At 32.7% G+C, this 17,523-nt stretch overlaps 1 protein-coding gene across 5 annotated transcripts in view; it reads right to left on the bottom strand.

The window, feature by feature from the left end:
- The window catches only part of LOC130895715 (muscle-specific protein 300 kDa), a 205,197-nt gene that overhangs the window by 105,904 nt on the left and 81,770 nt on the right, over nucleotides 1-17,523 (bottom strand). For 4 of the 5 annotated variants that reach the window (XM_057803203.1, XM_057803205.1, XM_057803204.1 and 1 more), the window contains exons 11-15: nucleotides 9,230-16,388; nucleotides 8,947-9,162; nucleotides 4,702-4,972; nucleotides 2,562-2,901; nucleotides 158-232 (exon numbers count right to left, since the gene is read on the bottom strand). In XM_057803203.1, coding sequence (XP_057659186.1) covers nucleotides 158-232; nucleotides 2,562-2,901; nucleotides 4,702-4,972; nucleotides 8,947-9,162; nucleotides 9,230-16,388 — 8,061 coding nt within the window. The remainder of the gene's footprint in view (nucleotides 1-157; nucleotides 233-2,561; nucleotides 2,902-4,701; nucleotides 4,973-8,946; nucleotides 9,163-9,229; nucleotides 16,389-17,523) is intronic. The other variant, XM_057803208.1, reaches the window with a different exon arrangement.

Below are 17,523 nucleotides of genomic sequence, written 5' to 3'. Positions count from 1 at the left end.
CTCAATTTGAAGGTACTTCTACCCCGCTTAATGTGAAATTATATATAAAACATTTATTTTTCTATTTCTTTGGATTATACCAATGATTATACAAGAAGATACATGAAGGTAGAGAAGTTACTACAGAAACAAAGATACGGTAGACATTTATCCTTACTTGTTCCAGTTGATCTGTAATTGTTACAAATTCCTTCATATCTATTTTTCGAGACTCGATCGCTATAGATAGTTCCTAGAGATAAATCAAAAACAAAAATAGTATATGCCAAATAAAAAAAAATAGGCGATTCTCACAAAAATGTATTTTCACTAGGTTCTACACTGCGGTTGATTGAAACTGAATCTTAGTAAGATCATAAAAAACTGAACGAAGCCTTAACGATTTGATATTAAGTCAATCTTCTGGGATAAATATTTTGCTTGTGGAACATAGCCTTAGGTCAATTTTAAAAAGTAGTCCTTAGTTGAAACCTGTGACAGATAAGGAATTGCCAAATCTCACAGGGTCAACTTCCGGAAAGAACTTTTCTGTAAATATATTTTACGACATTTCCAAACCCCCCAAAGCTGCATTCGATAATGTCGTTCGCGCTCACGTGAACATAGGTTGTTCAGATTGATAATTGACGAACAGTAAACGAATAACGAGAAAATTTAACCTAAAATAAATGAAGTTTTCCGGTCAGAACAGTAACTAGTAAATGTTTATTTGCTGTATAGCAATTGAGAAACAATTCGTACTCAAATGGTGATCAAATCGTGAGCTTTGGAAGTATTCTACTCAGTCAGTTTTTATGCATTACGAATACTATTTACTTCATATAAAAAAATAGCTCAGAATACATGAGTACAAACAACTCTCGCTAATTGATAAGCATGAAAATATTAAAGAAGTTAAAAAAATCTGTAATATTTCTTTCACAAACAAATAGATCTTAATAAGGGTATACAAAAATATATGTAACCGAACACGAGCTGAGCGCTGAGATCGAAATCAAATGGATTGCCCAACGATACCGTCATTAAGCGGTACATAGAATAAACGCGAGCATACCGCGCATTAGACAAACATAAACGTCGAAGATAGTTCAACTAGTAGAGAAACTGTGATAACGCACACAAAGATCGCGCTTTTACGCGCTCTTGACGTCGGAGTTAACCAACTTTCTATTTTTCACGCGCTGAACGTCAAAAACATAACCTCACCTGTAGTATAGTTTTTAGTTCCGGATACCCTGAAAAATGACTTCTCTCAATTAAAGGCTAATATAATTTGTACAAATATAAATTTGGCAGATTATAAGGAATCATTTTTCTATTTAAAAATTCCATGACAAGAGCTGGCGATTAACTTCCTAATCTAATCGACAATCAGGTTTTCTTATCGAATATTTTGTTAAGTCTTTGCTGAATAAGTTTAAAAGTTCATATTAACCCCGATTCATTTATCTATGTTCAAAACATTCGTCCAAAATCGTTGATTGCGTTCAAATTTCTTTATATACATTAACTTTTGAGGTTATGTTTATAGCTAACCAGCGTCATGTTCTCTTTAATTATGTGTAACGCTTTAGACGTACATAGCCGAACGCAGTAACAATCGATATGTGAGTTGGGTTGTCTACTTATCAAGCGTAATTTCCAAAATTCACTAGAGCGCTTGCTTGCTACTGTTCCATTACATTTTATTCGGTGGAGGTCATTTGCTTTTATAATATTTGCTATATGGTGTAGGGCCAACTGTAACTGCTACAATAACTAGAATAGCAGCAAATTATAGTTCAATTTTCATAGATAGTGAACTATAATAAAGATATAGGTAGCTCATTGTTGCTCAATGTTGAATATTTAGGTTATTAGTGAGTAGTCACTATTATAAAGTACAATAAAAAAAAGAAGAATAGTGACCTTAATTCAACAGTCTAATAACTACTAATAATTGTGAATTGTGAATAGTATTAAAATAATCAAGTTATCAAGTTTGTTCTTTCATAACTCAAAAAATAGTAAAACTGAAATAACTATGACATATCTGGCTTAAGATACTTTAAAGGTTCACTCCTGGCAGACAGGCAACAGCCCAGCTCCTCCTGTATTATGTATATACGACTTTACACTTTAAACATGAATGGTTTACCAAGCAATCAACTATCAATTCTAGTTAAAAGAAATGCCGATAAAGAATGGTCTAAGAGACTCTGTAATATACGCCTATACCCCATTTCTATTGTAGTCTATAAGGTTTTAAAATATTAGAAAATATGTTTAAACGAGTCAACAGATCATTTCTGACCGAACTAATGATGGCCCCGTCACAGTAATTGTATTTTAAGCGATTTTAAGAAATTGCACCTTGTAGCACGGTCCAACTGAGCACCACTTCTTAAAAATGACCGAAGGGTATAAACTTACAGAAAATAAAGGTTCTATTCTAGAAGAATTAAAAGAATGTTTAAAGCCTCAATGTTCACACTAAAAATTTCATAAATGAGGATAGAATCACGCATTATCGATTTCAGTAATTATATTTTTGACCCGACTAGTTTGTAATTTCAACTTACTTGGTATTTATCTAATTGATCTTGTTTTTCTTCCAAAGTACTCTTCAAAGCGTAGCTCTTCAGTGACATCTCCGCATCCGCCAGCCATGCTAACAACCTATCCATGTTACGCTCATAGTCATTCCATTGTTTTAACTTATTTTCCAAAGCCGATTTAATATCAGCTAGAGTAGTTACGAACTTTTGTCGTTCGAATTTCATATTTTCGACATCTCGTTGCATGTTTTCTTGTGCACGCGCAGGTAAATTAATTGCTTTTTGTTGAATGTAAGTTTCGAGGTCCGTAAGTTTCGCCATGTTTTCTGGAAGACTATCTTGCAGCTCTATTATATAACTCAACCTAGAATATAAAAAATTTCTAAATGTACTGCCAAAAACATGAACATTAATAGTCTTGTAAAGTTTTTGGAGACTGGAATAACTGCAGAAATATATATTTAGAATTTTATGGATACTATCCTGATGAAGAAGTTAGGTCCTGTGGTCGTATATGAACTTATTATTCAAGATTTCTGTCCTAAAAACTACACATGTGGCTTTTTATAATAGAACTAACCAACTGAATTGACCGAAGTAAAAATAGTAAGTACGGCCGTATAAAAAGAAAATGGTCGCCATTAGTGGATAGAATCGTTATGCAACTTTTGTGAAATCCCAGAGGACTCGTCACAAACTCAACACGTTCTGAAGCGGACGTCATGTTTTCGAGCGCTTCCAATTTACGCCAGGTATAGTTGTTCCATTAACAATTGCAGAAGACAGTTATGCGAAGATCAATCAATATTTCATTAATACGCATTCATACCAAATTAAGAAATGATGTTTACTCCCCGTATAAAATTCGGTAAACATCTAACAAACCGTCAGTCCACGTGGACTCATCCTCTCCACTGTTTACCAATGAAAACAAACAAAGATATCAAATACTAGTAGTAAGCTCAAATTTTAGCATTTGCGCTTAACAAAAAAAATTTCTTTTCATGTCAGCGATTGTAAAAAAGACAAACAAAGAATTGCTTACTGTTATTAAAGGCCTAAAGTTAGAGAAAATTTATTATATTGAAAGATGTGCAAAGAACAGGATCATATTCTTCTCAAACTGCCTCCTTACTATTGCATATATAATCCTTTAGGGTTAATATTTGCAAACGTAAAATCAGAATTACGAAAATGTAATCATTCGTCCCCAGAACTGAGTAAAGAGTTGTAAAACTCGTAAAGAACGTTCTAGCAGCAGACCACCAAGAGCTTTGGAAAAACTTTGTTTTCAAAAAAGAAGATCAGTATGTGGCATCATCCTCTCTACAACCCTCCATAATTCAATCAAATGATGACTTTAGTTCAGACGATTCTGACTACGATTATTATTTATAAAGATATTTTGGAATTGAAATGTATTTTTTCTTTTGTTTTAGTTCCTTTATGGTTTTTACTTTCAAACGGGGTACAAAAAGGGCTCTTTGCACGTCTGATTCCCTGTTTAAACAAATCGCCCTTAGAGGCAGGTACATTTTACTCATCTATTTACGTTTTATAATTTAATATTCAGTTGTAGCAAGTTAACGAAGTATGATAATGATTTGTTTCTAAGTTCCAAGTAGGATTACAATTAAGTACATCTGTCTAAATAAAGGCGTTTAATGCCGTCCAATTTATAATGATTCGAATGCCTTTTAATAATTACTACGCCTGTGGTAGATCAAACAAAATTGTAGCCAAGGGTTTCGAACCAGTTTATATAATCTGCAATTGATATTTGAAGAACTATAACTGTAGCGGAGCTGAAACGTGAGAAAAGTGAACAGAAATTGAAACAGAATAGAACCAGAAATTTGATAAATCAACTGTGTTCTGTGATCAAATGTTAAGTTGTAGCCATTTTAGAAAAAAAAATGTTTGAATTCGATCAAGAGGATGAGGAAAAGGATTTGGACCTGCATGAATTATTCGCATAATCTAGTTTTTAGATATATAAAAAAGTGAGTGAATGCTGGATGTACATCGTGATTAAAAAAAAATTATACAAAGTACCGTAATGAACACTCGTAAAGTTTAATAAAAATAATTTCGATTGAATAAACTAAACCAAAAACGAATTCATTACATTATGATCCAATCTAAATAACGAATAACTATGTACCTTTTCTCCAACACCTGTTTATTACCACCATAATCCAAATTGGAGTTTAACTTCTCCCATAATTGTTTGTGTTCGTCTTGTTGAGCTTTGTGGAGATCATAAAATTGCTGATAAATGTCCATGCAATCCTCCAATTGTTTGATGTTATTCTGTGCGGTTTTGAGAACATTTTGGTAACGATTGTTTATAGAAGTTACATTTTCATCTATTTCGTCTCTCTTTTGTTTGCTGCTGGTTAGTTGCGCCAAAGATTGACCTTTTTCGGTCACACCTAAACAAATTAATATGATCATGTCAAAATTTAGAGTTGAAAATGTGTGTTTAGAATAATAGGAATTGAAATTGGAAATATATTATTCACCCTATATCCAATTACTTTGTAGTTACTGCACTTGAATAACAAACATAGAAACAGTTGACAACGTGGCGGTGATGTGATCAATAAATTTGTGAATTATTTTCCATTTATCACATCTTATAAATAGTATTTCATTGCTTGTAAATGTGTGCGATCTAGCTTTGTACACATAGATTTTATACACTATCAAGTTTCTAGTATTTGTAGAGAAATTAACAACGCAGTTATCGCTCACAACCGCCTCAGGAGACGGTTATAATAGAAGCGTATACTCACGAAATATCCTTCTGAATAACACGTCAATATTTTTGTTCAGATGACAGAGGTTATAATGCATACGAATTCTGTGTCAATATATTCCAAGATTAGTGAAATTTCGAGCGAAAATAGACAGTTTAACCAAATTGAATCACTTTTGTTGAATGGAACAGAAATTAAAGGAATTTTGTTTACACAGTATTTGGAAAGTGAACTTCTCAATACATATTTTTCGAAAGATGTCGTCAAATGAGGCTGTGCGCTTATGAGATCGATAATAAGCTAAGAAAACGCCATCGTTGGTAGGTGCGATCATAGGTATTAAGAAGACAAGCATTAGGAGCTTCGAACGTTTATTAAGAGAATTGGAAGAAAAGGATCCAGATTCATACCTCAATCATCTTCGCTTGAATCCATGGATTTTTTTTTGGTATCGAAAAGGTACTTTCCGTTTATTCGCTATCGTGTATGGTAAAAAAGTTGCACCCCTCAAGTGCGATGTTTAAATATTCCGACTTTTGGATAAACCTAGATCCCCCAAAAAGGGGGGCAACCGCAATAATACACATATTTTTGAAAAGAGAAAAATCAGGATTTTCAGACAGGCATATTGGAATTTCATCAGACTGGAAAAAGTTTTTCATGAAATTCACTTTTCAATTTTTCTCTCTGTGTTTGCATCTTCTAAAAAATCGTAGCATACGATCTATGTACTGTCCAGATTTTTCTCTTCCGGATTCCGCAATTTTTAGTTTTCCGCTCTCTTTGATAGTTGGGAAGTACCCAAACCATCTGTACCTTTATCATCTGGGGAAAGGAGGGCAAATTGGAGTGCTATTTTTTTCGTCAATCCAGAGGGTCGAAAGAAAGTTTGTAGTTCTGTCTACTTCCGAGTAATCAGAATGAGAGGAAGTGGGGGAGGTCGTGGGTACTAAATTTGATTCTATTCATCCATGTATGGTTTTATGTCAACAAAAGTTTCTTAAAAATCGCTCGTGTTCGAACAGCCGCTTTAGTTCGATCTTTTTATTTTTGTTAACTTAAGTAAAAACAAGTACGGACACTTTTAATTATCAATTTCTTTGGTGACACCGCTAATCTTCAAATCTTTAATTAATTAATTAATAGTATTTTCACGACAATTCGTTTTCATCACCCTCCGTTTTATAATTCTATAGACAGGTATACTTTTTAAATTGTTCCAAGAACAGAAGGGTATGATCCTCCTTTAAGTTGAAAACCATTGCGTAACGCACGACTGGCTGAAAAGTGAATCGTTCAAATTTACACATTCATTTTTCGATCAACCACGTTGTCATGCCAATATTGAGTATGCTCAATTCTTTCAACATTAAATGGCATTGAATGATCCACTTTTATGGATCAATTTGGTTGCTTCATCCAAATTGAAAGGCAAAAGTTGTAAATATACCTTTAGAATGAAGCACGAATAATCCTCTTTTCAAAAATACTACCATCCTACTTAATATGATTAGATACATGAATAAGTTATTTTCCACAAGATCAAAATCTGTGCAACCAAGCAAAGTTCTCGAGTACTTACTAGGAATACTTAACTATGATCTAAAAAGGAATCAACAAAATGATTAGTAATAACATTTCGTTGAATGCGTTGAATAGGTTAGTTCTTTATTCATATGCCAAAGTTCCCTGTACATGTCTAGTCCTTAATCTCTTAGGATTGTTCTCTTAGGCATTATCACAAGTTTTTGTTTTTTACTTCCATTTCTATGCCCAGTAAAGTCTTGTTTAGTGTGTAGTACAATATCGTTGATTTCTTTTCCTTATTTGTTATTCCTATTTTCATCTTTCGATCCTCTATGAGGATACTCATAGGCTGTTACTTCCAGGGTCTCTTTACATTTTGATCCTGTGTTTAATCAGTTGTTTCTTTATTTTAACCATAACTAATAGTGGATTGTTTCCCTGTTATATTTATCTTTTCATTAATATATCTTCTAATTTCATTCCTCTGCTATTCAATCTTTACGGTCTCATATTTACTGCATATTTCCATCTCCTCCAAGGCCCCCATATTTTTCTTCATTATATTCTTTCTTACTGTAGATGTATTCTAAAGCATTAATTTCTGAAGTAACGCCATATTTTTCCCATAATTGCTCTAGCAAAATCATTGGTATTTTATGTACTGCTTTTTCTACTTCCTCTCTGCTTACATCGTGGTTTTTTTGATCTTTTTTGTGTTGAAGTATTAAATTAATCCTTGTTATATTCAGCTCATGTTTCCATTATCTTCCCCATGTGTTGTTCAAAATTTTTGGAATGAGAGTAGTTGATAGTTTATAGTGTGATTAAAAATATGAATTTTATGAATGTGATTCTGGTAAAAAGTTTGAATTAATCATTATCAAACATACTTCCTTGGTTTGAAGATAGGCCTCCAATTATTAAACCACCCCTAAAATGTTTTCAATTACAGAAAAACATATTCATTAACGATAAGCGAAAAGCTCATACAAATTTAGTATCTACCTAGTGAGGTGCTTTAATTTTTATATTCTACAAGGTGTTTTGGGACTTCGGGAGTAAGTAGATACCTCCTGTAAGTATTTTCAATAAATAATTACAATTTATGATAATTTTCTTCAGAATTTCTCTTTAAGGCGAACGTTTTCCTTGGCATGTACAACGATCTAAAAATCTACATATCTCCTAAACCATAAATTTTATCGAGTTGAACAAAAGTACCTAAGTACCTCTTTATTAAAAAAATCGATCGAAAGTTTCATTTTTGCTATTTTTAGATTGTACAGGTTGTCCCTGTAGAAGTTGCGGTCAGAAACGATGGGACGTATGAGTATTTTATGTACTGCTTTTTCTACTTCCTCTCTGCTTACATCGTGGTTTTTTTGATCTTTTTTGTGTTGAAGTATTAAATTAATCCTTGTTATATTCAGCTCATGTTTCCATTATCTTCCCCATGTGTTGTTCAAAATTTTTGGAATGAGAGTAGTTGATAGTTTATAGTGTGATTAAAAATATGAATTTTATGAATGTGATTCTGGTAAAAAGTTTGAATTAATCATTATCAAACATACTTCCTTGGTTTGAAGATAGGCCTCCAATTATTAAACCACCCCTAAAATGTTTTCAATTACAGAAAAACATATTCATTAACGATAAGCGAAAAGCTCATACAAATTTAGTATCTACCTAGTGAGGTGCTTTAATTTTTATATTCTACAAGGTGTTTTGGGACTTCGGGAGTAAGTAGATACCTCCTGTAAGTATTTTCAATAAATAATTACAATTTATGATAATTTTCTTCAGAATTTCTCTTTAAGGCGAACGTTTTCCTTGGCATGTACAACGATCTAAAAATCTACATATCTCCTAAACCATAAATTTTATCGAGTTGAACAAAAGTACCTAAGTACCTCTTTATTAAAAAAATCGATCGAAAGTTTCATTTTTGCTATTTTTAGATTGTACAGGTTGTCCCTGTAGAAGTTGCGGTCAGAAACGATGGGACGTATGAGTATTATTTTCACGTCATCTACCTACTCCCGAATTTTTTGCATCAAATCCCGGAACACTGTATACGTGCAATATTTTCCAATATCCGTATTTTTAAAAATAAAAATTACCTTCAATAAATCTCTTATGAGTTAAAATCTCTTGTAAAGAAGTCTTGTGCTTCAGTAGCTTCCCTCTCACTTCTTGTAAGGAAATCCATGAATTAGGCTCAATCTTCACTTGTTTTTCAATCGAGTCTAACCACGCTAGAGCCTGTTGTAGCAAATCTTGATAATTTGCCAACTGTAAAGTTTGAGATTCTTGTAACTTCTGCTGTTGTTTGATCCCTGAAAAACCATTTGTTGATATCTTATTTTGTTGTTGTTATTTTTAAGTATTAATAATTTTTTTTACCTTCTGACAAGCATTCCCATCTATCTCTGATCTCCTTAATTTCACCTCTGATTATTTCTCTGCCTTCAGTAGCCGTGTCAGGCAAAAGCCTTTCGCCCAAAATAGTTAACGAGTTCAATTTGTGTTCTCCCTGCTCTGCTTCAGAAAGAAGTACCTGTAATCTATTATTAGCTTCGACACTATCGGTAGTTTCATCTTCCTTCAAAGCTTGAATGTGTTTCTCAAGAGGCGCCAACCAAGCCGAAGTTTCTTCTAATCTTTGTTTGTATTTTATATGATCGTCAACAATATTCTGCCATCTGTTGATTATATCTTTAGTCAAAGTATGTAAATTTTGGAATCGGTTACTCATTTGAGAAGTTATTGGTTGGATTCTTTGCGAACCGGTACATTTTAATAATGCATGGCTTTTATCAACAAAATCGTCAATCTCCTTTTCCTTAGCAGCAATTTGTTCTCTCTGTTGTTGTAAAATTCTCAATTTATTTTCTTTATCGTGTAACGTAGCCTGAAGAGGTTGATCCCTGAATTCAGCTTCCGTATCTTTGATCCACTGATTCAAAGCTTCTAATGTTTTGTCAAATTCGTCCCATTGTTTGAGCGCCTCTTTTTGATTATCTAACTTATTATTTATTGAATCTAAATGGTTATGAAGAGAATCTTCCATACCGGCGAGTTCTATCTTTAAGTTTTCCACTCCTTTAGATGCTGTACTTTTGGCAACAACAATAACGTTTTGCTTGAGGCTTTCTAATAGTTGTGGACCTTTTATTTCACTATCTCTTTTAATGCTCATGATATTTTCAATTCGTTTGTTTATGTCATTCTTTTCACCAGTAGTGTCAGCATATTCTGCAAGTCTCTCGTTCTGTTCTTCAATCCATTTTTTGTAATCATTTGTTAATTGATTGTAGGTATTGTGTCTGTCGACGCATTCTTCTAAATTCCGGAGTAACTCATCAGATTTGCTTACGATATTTAAAAACAGTTGTTTAATCGATTGCAAATATATATTCAAAGATTTGTCTTGTGTTTGATCTACCAGCTGTTGCGCTTTTTCACAAACCGACTCTACTAATTGTTGATGTGATTTGATTTCTTGATGCATTATTTGATGATTTTGCAACTGGGCTCGTTTTTCTTGTAAAGTAGATTTTAGTTCAGTATGTTGGTGCATGGCTTTTTCAACATCTTTCAACCATTTCGTTAGTTGTTCTTGGGTTACAGTAAAATCGGAAAATTGGGTCAAACATTGCTCTAATTTATTACTAGCACTTTGTAAATCCTCGGTTAGAGCGTCCCAAATAGTTCTAATATTTTTAAGTTGTTGTCTAATAATTTCTCTGCCATCTGGGGAAGTGTGTGCATACAACTTCTCCCCTTTATCTATTAAAGTTTCAAATTCAGGTATTCTACAATTCCTTTCGTCTATTAAATCTTTTATATCTTTTTGTCTAGTTTGAAGAATATTAAGGTCTCCAACAATCTGAGAAAAGTTTTGAAGGTCATTTTCCTTAGTTGTTAACCACTGCAAGAAATCATTATATTTTTCATTGAAATCATGATGTTCCGAAACATAAGATTCGTATTTATTATGATTTTCTTTAACGGCGTTTCTTAATGACTGATATCTAGTAGGTATAAGAGAAATTCTTGTATCCACCTCTAAGGATTTGCTCAATTCAAGGAATTTATTGAAATCTGGTTCTTTCTGTTGAATCTCTTTATCTAAAATCTTAAGTTTTTCCAAATGTGTTTTCTTTGTGTCTTCTGTATTTTTTAAACTCTGATCTTTAACAAAATTTTCTTTCGATTTCAACCAAGCTTCCAAATCATCCATTATCTTAGAGACTTCAGCGTATTGACTTTGAATTTCGTTTAGTTTTTCTTTTGCTTCTTGGCAGAGATCTAAGAATCTCTGCCACGATTTTTCTTGTTCATCAAAATTGTTTATCAGCATAGGTTGTCCCGAAGGAGCTGTTTGATTCAATACAATGTCTAATTGGTGTTTACAGGAAGCAATAATCTTATCACCTTCTTCCTTTTGCGATAAGAGATTTTCTACTATCGCTAATTTGGCTTCGGGACTTTCAGTTGATGATTCGTCAACTAATAGAGCAGCTTCGTTAGTTAAAGCACTTAACCAATCACGACATTTTTCTATAGCTTGATTATACGCCTCGTGACTTAAAACGTATTCTTCTGATTTTTCTATTCTATTTTCAACTTCTTCAGCTAAACTGTTATATTTTTTAACATTTTCATCTAATTTAGATTCAGCTTCAGAATCAGATAAATTACCAATTTTATCTTGTAATTGTTTTAGAATAGTTTTGTGGAGATTGACGTCTTGAGAAAGGATCTTGTAGTTATGAAGAGTTTGTTTTTTATCCAATAGAGTTACATCAAGTTTTCCACCTTCTCCCAATTTCAATTCAGCATCATCTATCCATAATTTGACTTGTTGTAAACTGTCATCGAACGAATGTCTCTGCATCAGTGTTGTTTCTACTTGCTTATATATTTTGTTCACTTTATCGATCAATATTTCAGATTTGTCTCTCAAATTTCTTAACTCTGCTCTAATAGTATCTCTATTTTCAGGTGTTATACCCGGAAACAGAGCTTCTCCATGTTCAACTGCTCTAGTTAATAAACTTTGACCTACTTCTTTTTCTTTAGCGAAATTCTTCAATTCTTCCAAAATAGTATTGTTTGGTTTCCTGGCGCTTTTGCTGAAATTATTCACTTTTTCTTCGGCTTTTATCAACCAATTTTCTACATCTTGTATACAATTATTATACGTGGTTTTATATTTATCAAGTTCGTGTAATTTATCAATATAATGAGTCAAAAATTTGTTTATTGCTTGATATCTGTTATTCAGGTGTTGTACGAACGGTCCTATACGACTTTCAGGTACCTCGTTGGTTAATTCTTCACTTAGAGGTGTCAATTTTTCTATTTCTGGTTTATAATTTTTAACATCTTCGTGTAATGCTGTGATTTCAGAAGTTTTAGTATCGATATTTTTCAAATCCATTTGTAGACTACTCTCGATTTTCACTCTATTTTCAGTATCCTTCAACCAGTTAATTACACCTTCAGAAACTTTCTCGTATTGGTCATGTAACGCGATGTTATTTTCAAGTATGTGTTTTGTTTGTATATAATTCGAGTTCATGTTTTCCAAATCTAATAATAGATGATCCAGCTCAGCTTGCTGAAGTTTCACCGAATCCGGATTCTCGATTTTTTCTAGTACTTTTATAGATTTCTGTAGCTCTTCTTTACGTTTATCACAGTCATCCAGTACAGCTTGAATCGGTTCTAACGCATTAAGTTTCACCTGTAAATTATATTTATCACTAGTAGCTTCTGGTAAACACCACTGGATTTTTTCCTTGTGTGTATTAATGATTCTTTGTAAGGCACCGTATTTGTCGTTATGGAATTTTTTCAAAAACGATAACAGCGCATGTTCGATTTTATCCGCGTAAGTAACTGTTGTGTCGTATCGTTTTTTCAGCGTCTGTTGTTCTTTTGAAAGTGTATTTTCGAAATTGGGATAATTAGTTTTCATAGCTTGTATATCTTGGTCTATATTTTTAACATCGCTATCATACTTTTGCAATTCTTGTTTTAGATCTCTAATCCTTAGCAGCCGTTCTAATATTTTTGCGTTATCTCCTGATAAATCTTCACATTTCACTATATTTTCTCTTAAAACTGACACTTTATTTCCTATTTCTTTAATATTATTTCTAATTGCTTTTTCGTTTTCATTGAAAGTTGATTTTAGAGCTTCTAATTGATTAGCGTTTTCTTCTAAAGTTGTGAATCCTTCGTTTAATAAAGTAACTAAAGATTGCAGCGTTGGAATTTCTTTATTATCTGTAGTGTTTACAAGTTGCGCATACTTTTGTGGTATCGTTTGGTTAAGTCTCAATTGAGCTGGTAGCTCTTCTTTATATTTGTTCAATTTAGCGGTAGCTACTTCTCTCTCGTTTGGCTTTTCTGCAGCTTTGATCATTTGATTATTTTGCTCACTTATCCACTGCAGTAATGTAGTTTTAGTTTCATCGATATGCTTCCAAATTGCGCTTTGTGATTCAGTTTGTTGCACCGATACTAAAATTCTTTCATATATCTTTCCCCATGCATCATTTAATATTTTCAAGTCTCTTTTTACTTCTGATTCAATTCCGGGAATGTTCTCCGATTTTTTGATAACAGTTTGAGCTTTCGAGTCAGCTTTCTCTAAAGCAATTTTAGATTTTTTAATGGCGTCCAAAGCTTTCTTAGTTTTCTCGAAATTTATATTAGCTTGTACTATATCATTTGGTACACTTATATTTTCGATGCTTTTATCAATTTTTCCAATATCAGTTACGATTCTGTCTTTCGCTTCTTGGAAATCGTTCCAGGCAAATATTATATCCGATAATCTCAAATCTTCATCTCTAATATCATCATTCACTTTATTAAAGCTACGTTCTATTTCAGATACATCATTTTGAATAACTGAAACGTTTTGTATATCTTTTTTCATTAACTGCATTGCTTCGCTGTGGAGTTTCTTTTTAATAGCAGCTTTTGTAGCTTGATCTTCTAGAAGTAAGGTCAATTGTTCAACTGCTTTTGGAAGATCGCTAGTATGCTTAACTTGATTCGTTATTACAGCCAACTGAGATTTAGTTTTATCCAAATCTGCAATTGCTTCTTGTTTTAATTTGGAAAATTTATCGCGTTGTTCCATTAACGATTGAAGTGCATCGACTTTATTTCCCAACTGTCCTTTTAAATTTATTGTATTGACTTCAATTTCTCTAACCACACTATCTGCTGTTCTCGGTAAACTAGTTTGTTTATCTAAAATTACGACGTTGCTTTTGTCGATAGTTTGTGCAATTCCTTTCCAGGTGATAAGTTTTTCAAGAATATTATCCGTTTCCGTGATAAGTTTCTTCAAATCTTTGGGAGTTAGTTTTTCCGCATCAGCTTGATATTTTATATGTGATAATTGATTGGTTGTGTCGGTATGCCAATTCAATACTTCACTCCATTTTTGTAATTGGGATTTCTTCTCTTGTAATTTTTGTTCTATATATTGGTTTTGTTGAACTAAAGCGGAGAATTCCTCAGTTAAAGGTTCAGTTACTTGTTGAGGTGACTGCAGAGATACTTCTTTGATTTCACTGTATATGGTATGAAATGAGGGTTGTTTATCGGAATATTCCTGTATTAAAGTATGGATGTTCATAATGGTCTGATCCAATTTATCAGCAGGTACTTCGTCTAATTGAGCTATATTGGCTTTCATATGTTCCATCCAATTAGTGTATTCCGCAATTTTATTTTGGAAATCGTGTTTCGTCAATATGGCGTCAGAAATTTCATTTATCTTAGCCCTGGTGCTATTAGCAATATTCGAAACTTTCATTTTTAATTCTTGTACTTCGTCTTTCATCAAGGTAGCGCCTTCGGGACTAATATTATAGCTCAGAAGATCTGAAGTTTGTGTTAAAGATATCAATTTAGCTTGCTGTTCAGATATTTCATTATTAAAAGCTTTCAGTTTTGCTAATTCCTTTTCTAATGTATCAATATCTTGAACTTTCACATTAGTAGGTTTAGATAATTCTTCTTCACTTGACAAAATCCAATTTTCTAAATGTTGCATATTTTTATCAAAGTCTATCCAATTTTGCAAGAGTTTATCAGTTTTATCATCCCAATGAGCAGCAGTATCTTGAATTACCGACACTCGCGTTTGAATTGAGTCTACTTCATCTGGAGCATGTGTCAGTATAGAAATCTTCTGAGTTAATTCAGCAACTTCTTGTAGCTTTCGAAGTTGTTGATTTACTTCTTCATGAAACTGCTTGGTTTGTTTATGTACCTGAACGGCTTCTTCCAAACTACCTGGTTTTTGTAATCCCAATTGTAAAGTAGCTTCAGAATTTTCAATCCAAGGTATTATTTCTTCTAAACTAGCTTGATATGCTTCCCAATTTTTCAAATCGTCGGAAACAACAGCTGATTGGCTTCTTACGTTTTCATTAAGCACGTTCACTTTCTCTTGAATTTCTGCAATATGTGCTTTCAACCTATTAGCTTCAGGTGTCTCATTAATCATCAACTGTTGTGCTTGTTCGTTCAGTTTGTACAACATTTTCTTTTTAGATTCCACTTCCTTCTGTAGCATCTCAATCTTCTCTACTTTATCTCTAGGTGTTACAGAGTAAATGTCTATGGAAGTAAGTAACTGAGGAGCTTCGTGAACTGTCCAGGTCTGAACCTGACTTAATTGGTTACTGATTGTATTGATTTTAGTATTGTATTGTTCTAAAAGTGTAACATTTTCCTGTACGTGATTCAAAGTATCATTAAGTTGTTGCTGGATTTGTTCAACTTCCTTGTCGAGTTCTGATTTTTGATTAGGAACTTGTTTACTAAGATGTTCACTCAAATATGTAAGTTTAGTTAACGTATCTTCTTTAGCTTCTCGCAAGTTTGCTATCATTTCTTGTTTCTTTATAATTTCCGAAGGGACTGTAGTTGGAGCGGCTAGATTCTGGAGTTCATTTTGGGTTTTTTCTAAAAGCTGAGTTATCTCTTGTTTTTGTTCAGAATAATTGGTCCATACGTTTTGGGTGTCAATAAGTTTATGAAGTGTATCTACTGTTTCGTCATAAGTAGTAGTCCAACCAGTTTCTAGTGTTTTAACTTCTTGCTGCATAAAGCTAGGAGCATGTTCATCTTTAGTGAGCTCTTTTCCTTTTTGTAATAACGACATAATAGTAGGTCTTCGTTGATCTAAATGTGATATAGCAATTTCCTGTTTCTTTATATTTTGATCGACTACTTCAAACGATTCCGGTTCTCTTTGCTTTTTCGATTGTTCGCGAACTTGTTTCAGTAGCTGACAAATTTCTTTCACTTCTTTTCTGTAGATGTAGCATTTGGACAAAGTGTCCGTTTTAACCATTGTTATTTCTAGAGAAGGTATCAAATTTTTATAGCGAATTATCAAGGCTTCCAAAGCTTTTTGCTCCGACACGGCTTGTTCTTCGGGACAGTGAGAGGTTAAGGAATCAAGAGTTTGGACCAGCCATTTCATATCTTCACGTTTTAAATCAGCTTCTTTACAAACATTCTTTAACAAAAGAGATATGTATTAGTCAAATAAAAATATATAAATAGATAGTTATAAATAGATATAAACTTTCCATGTCTTGTTAAAATCGCACAATCCGTCTGAAATTTATGATGAAAATAAGGTTTAATAAATTTAACTTCAAGGCCATTTAGGCTAATACGAGGTTTGGCTATCAATTAACGAGACTGGTTACGAAAAAGGGTTTTATTATATATATAAAAATTATACTACTTAATAAATGGCTGTAATTCCAATAACTTTCAATTCAAAACAACTTTATAACATTTTTCTGAATTGTAAAAAATAAAGATACACTTTACTCTTGCACAAAATTAAAATGTTTTGACTAACCTCGTATACTGCTTTAAAAAAATTTATATCTGACTGTTGCATTTTATCAAGAATAACTTTTTTTCATAAAACGACTAATAAAAAAGTTTTCCATATTGTTCCAACTTAAGTAGACACACTGTATAATGAAATAGACTTTTCATAATTTGAGGTAGAATGGCCAGCCAAAAAAAAGTAGAAAAGCATATTCGGCATCCGGTAATTTTAAATTTTCTATAATTACATACATACAATTACATACATATTTACATTACATAAACCTTGAATAACGACATGCAAAAGGGAGACACGGAAGCAAATTTCAGACACGAAGAACTCTCAAATCCACTCAACTAATCTTGGTTAACAATATAAGAAAATCATATTGGAAAATATGCAAAGCAGTTGTTAGCGTCCACCATATTATGAAAAGAAAAAAGCCCCTATTGAAAAAGTAAAAGGCACTGGCTCTTTTCAAAAAAATCTTCAAAAACCTAACCTTAGAAAAAATTATTGAAATGTGGTGAGAGGATTTGTCTTATCCACTATACTGGTCCAATATGGCAACCTCGGATTTCCATTTATTCTGATAGTTACCAAAAAAAAGTTGAGAACCACCAATCTTGAAGAAATCAAAAATGCTAGAAATCGGGATTGTGTTTCTCCAAAATTAATTGTTACTTTTTCTGTATAAATTGCAAAGTTTATTTAATAAAAGAGAAGTGACATTTCTGATTTTAGTATATGTGGTGGAAGGAAAGATATAGTCCAATGAACAGCTGTAAAAATATGGTATCATCTC

Source organism: Diorhabda carinulata, chromosome 6 (genome assembly GCF_026250575.1).
Source record: "Diorhabda carinulata isolate Delta chromosome 6, icDioCari1.1, whole genome shotgun sequence".
Lineage (NCBI taxonomy): Eukaryota > Metazoa > Arthropoda > Insecta > Coleoptera > Chrysomelidae > Diorhabda > Diorhabda carinulata.
Note: the sequence above shows the minus strand (reverse complement) of the source record. Positions and strands in the feature narration are given on the sequence as shown.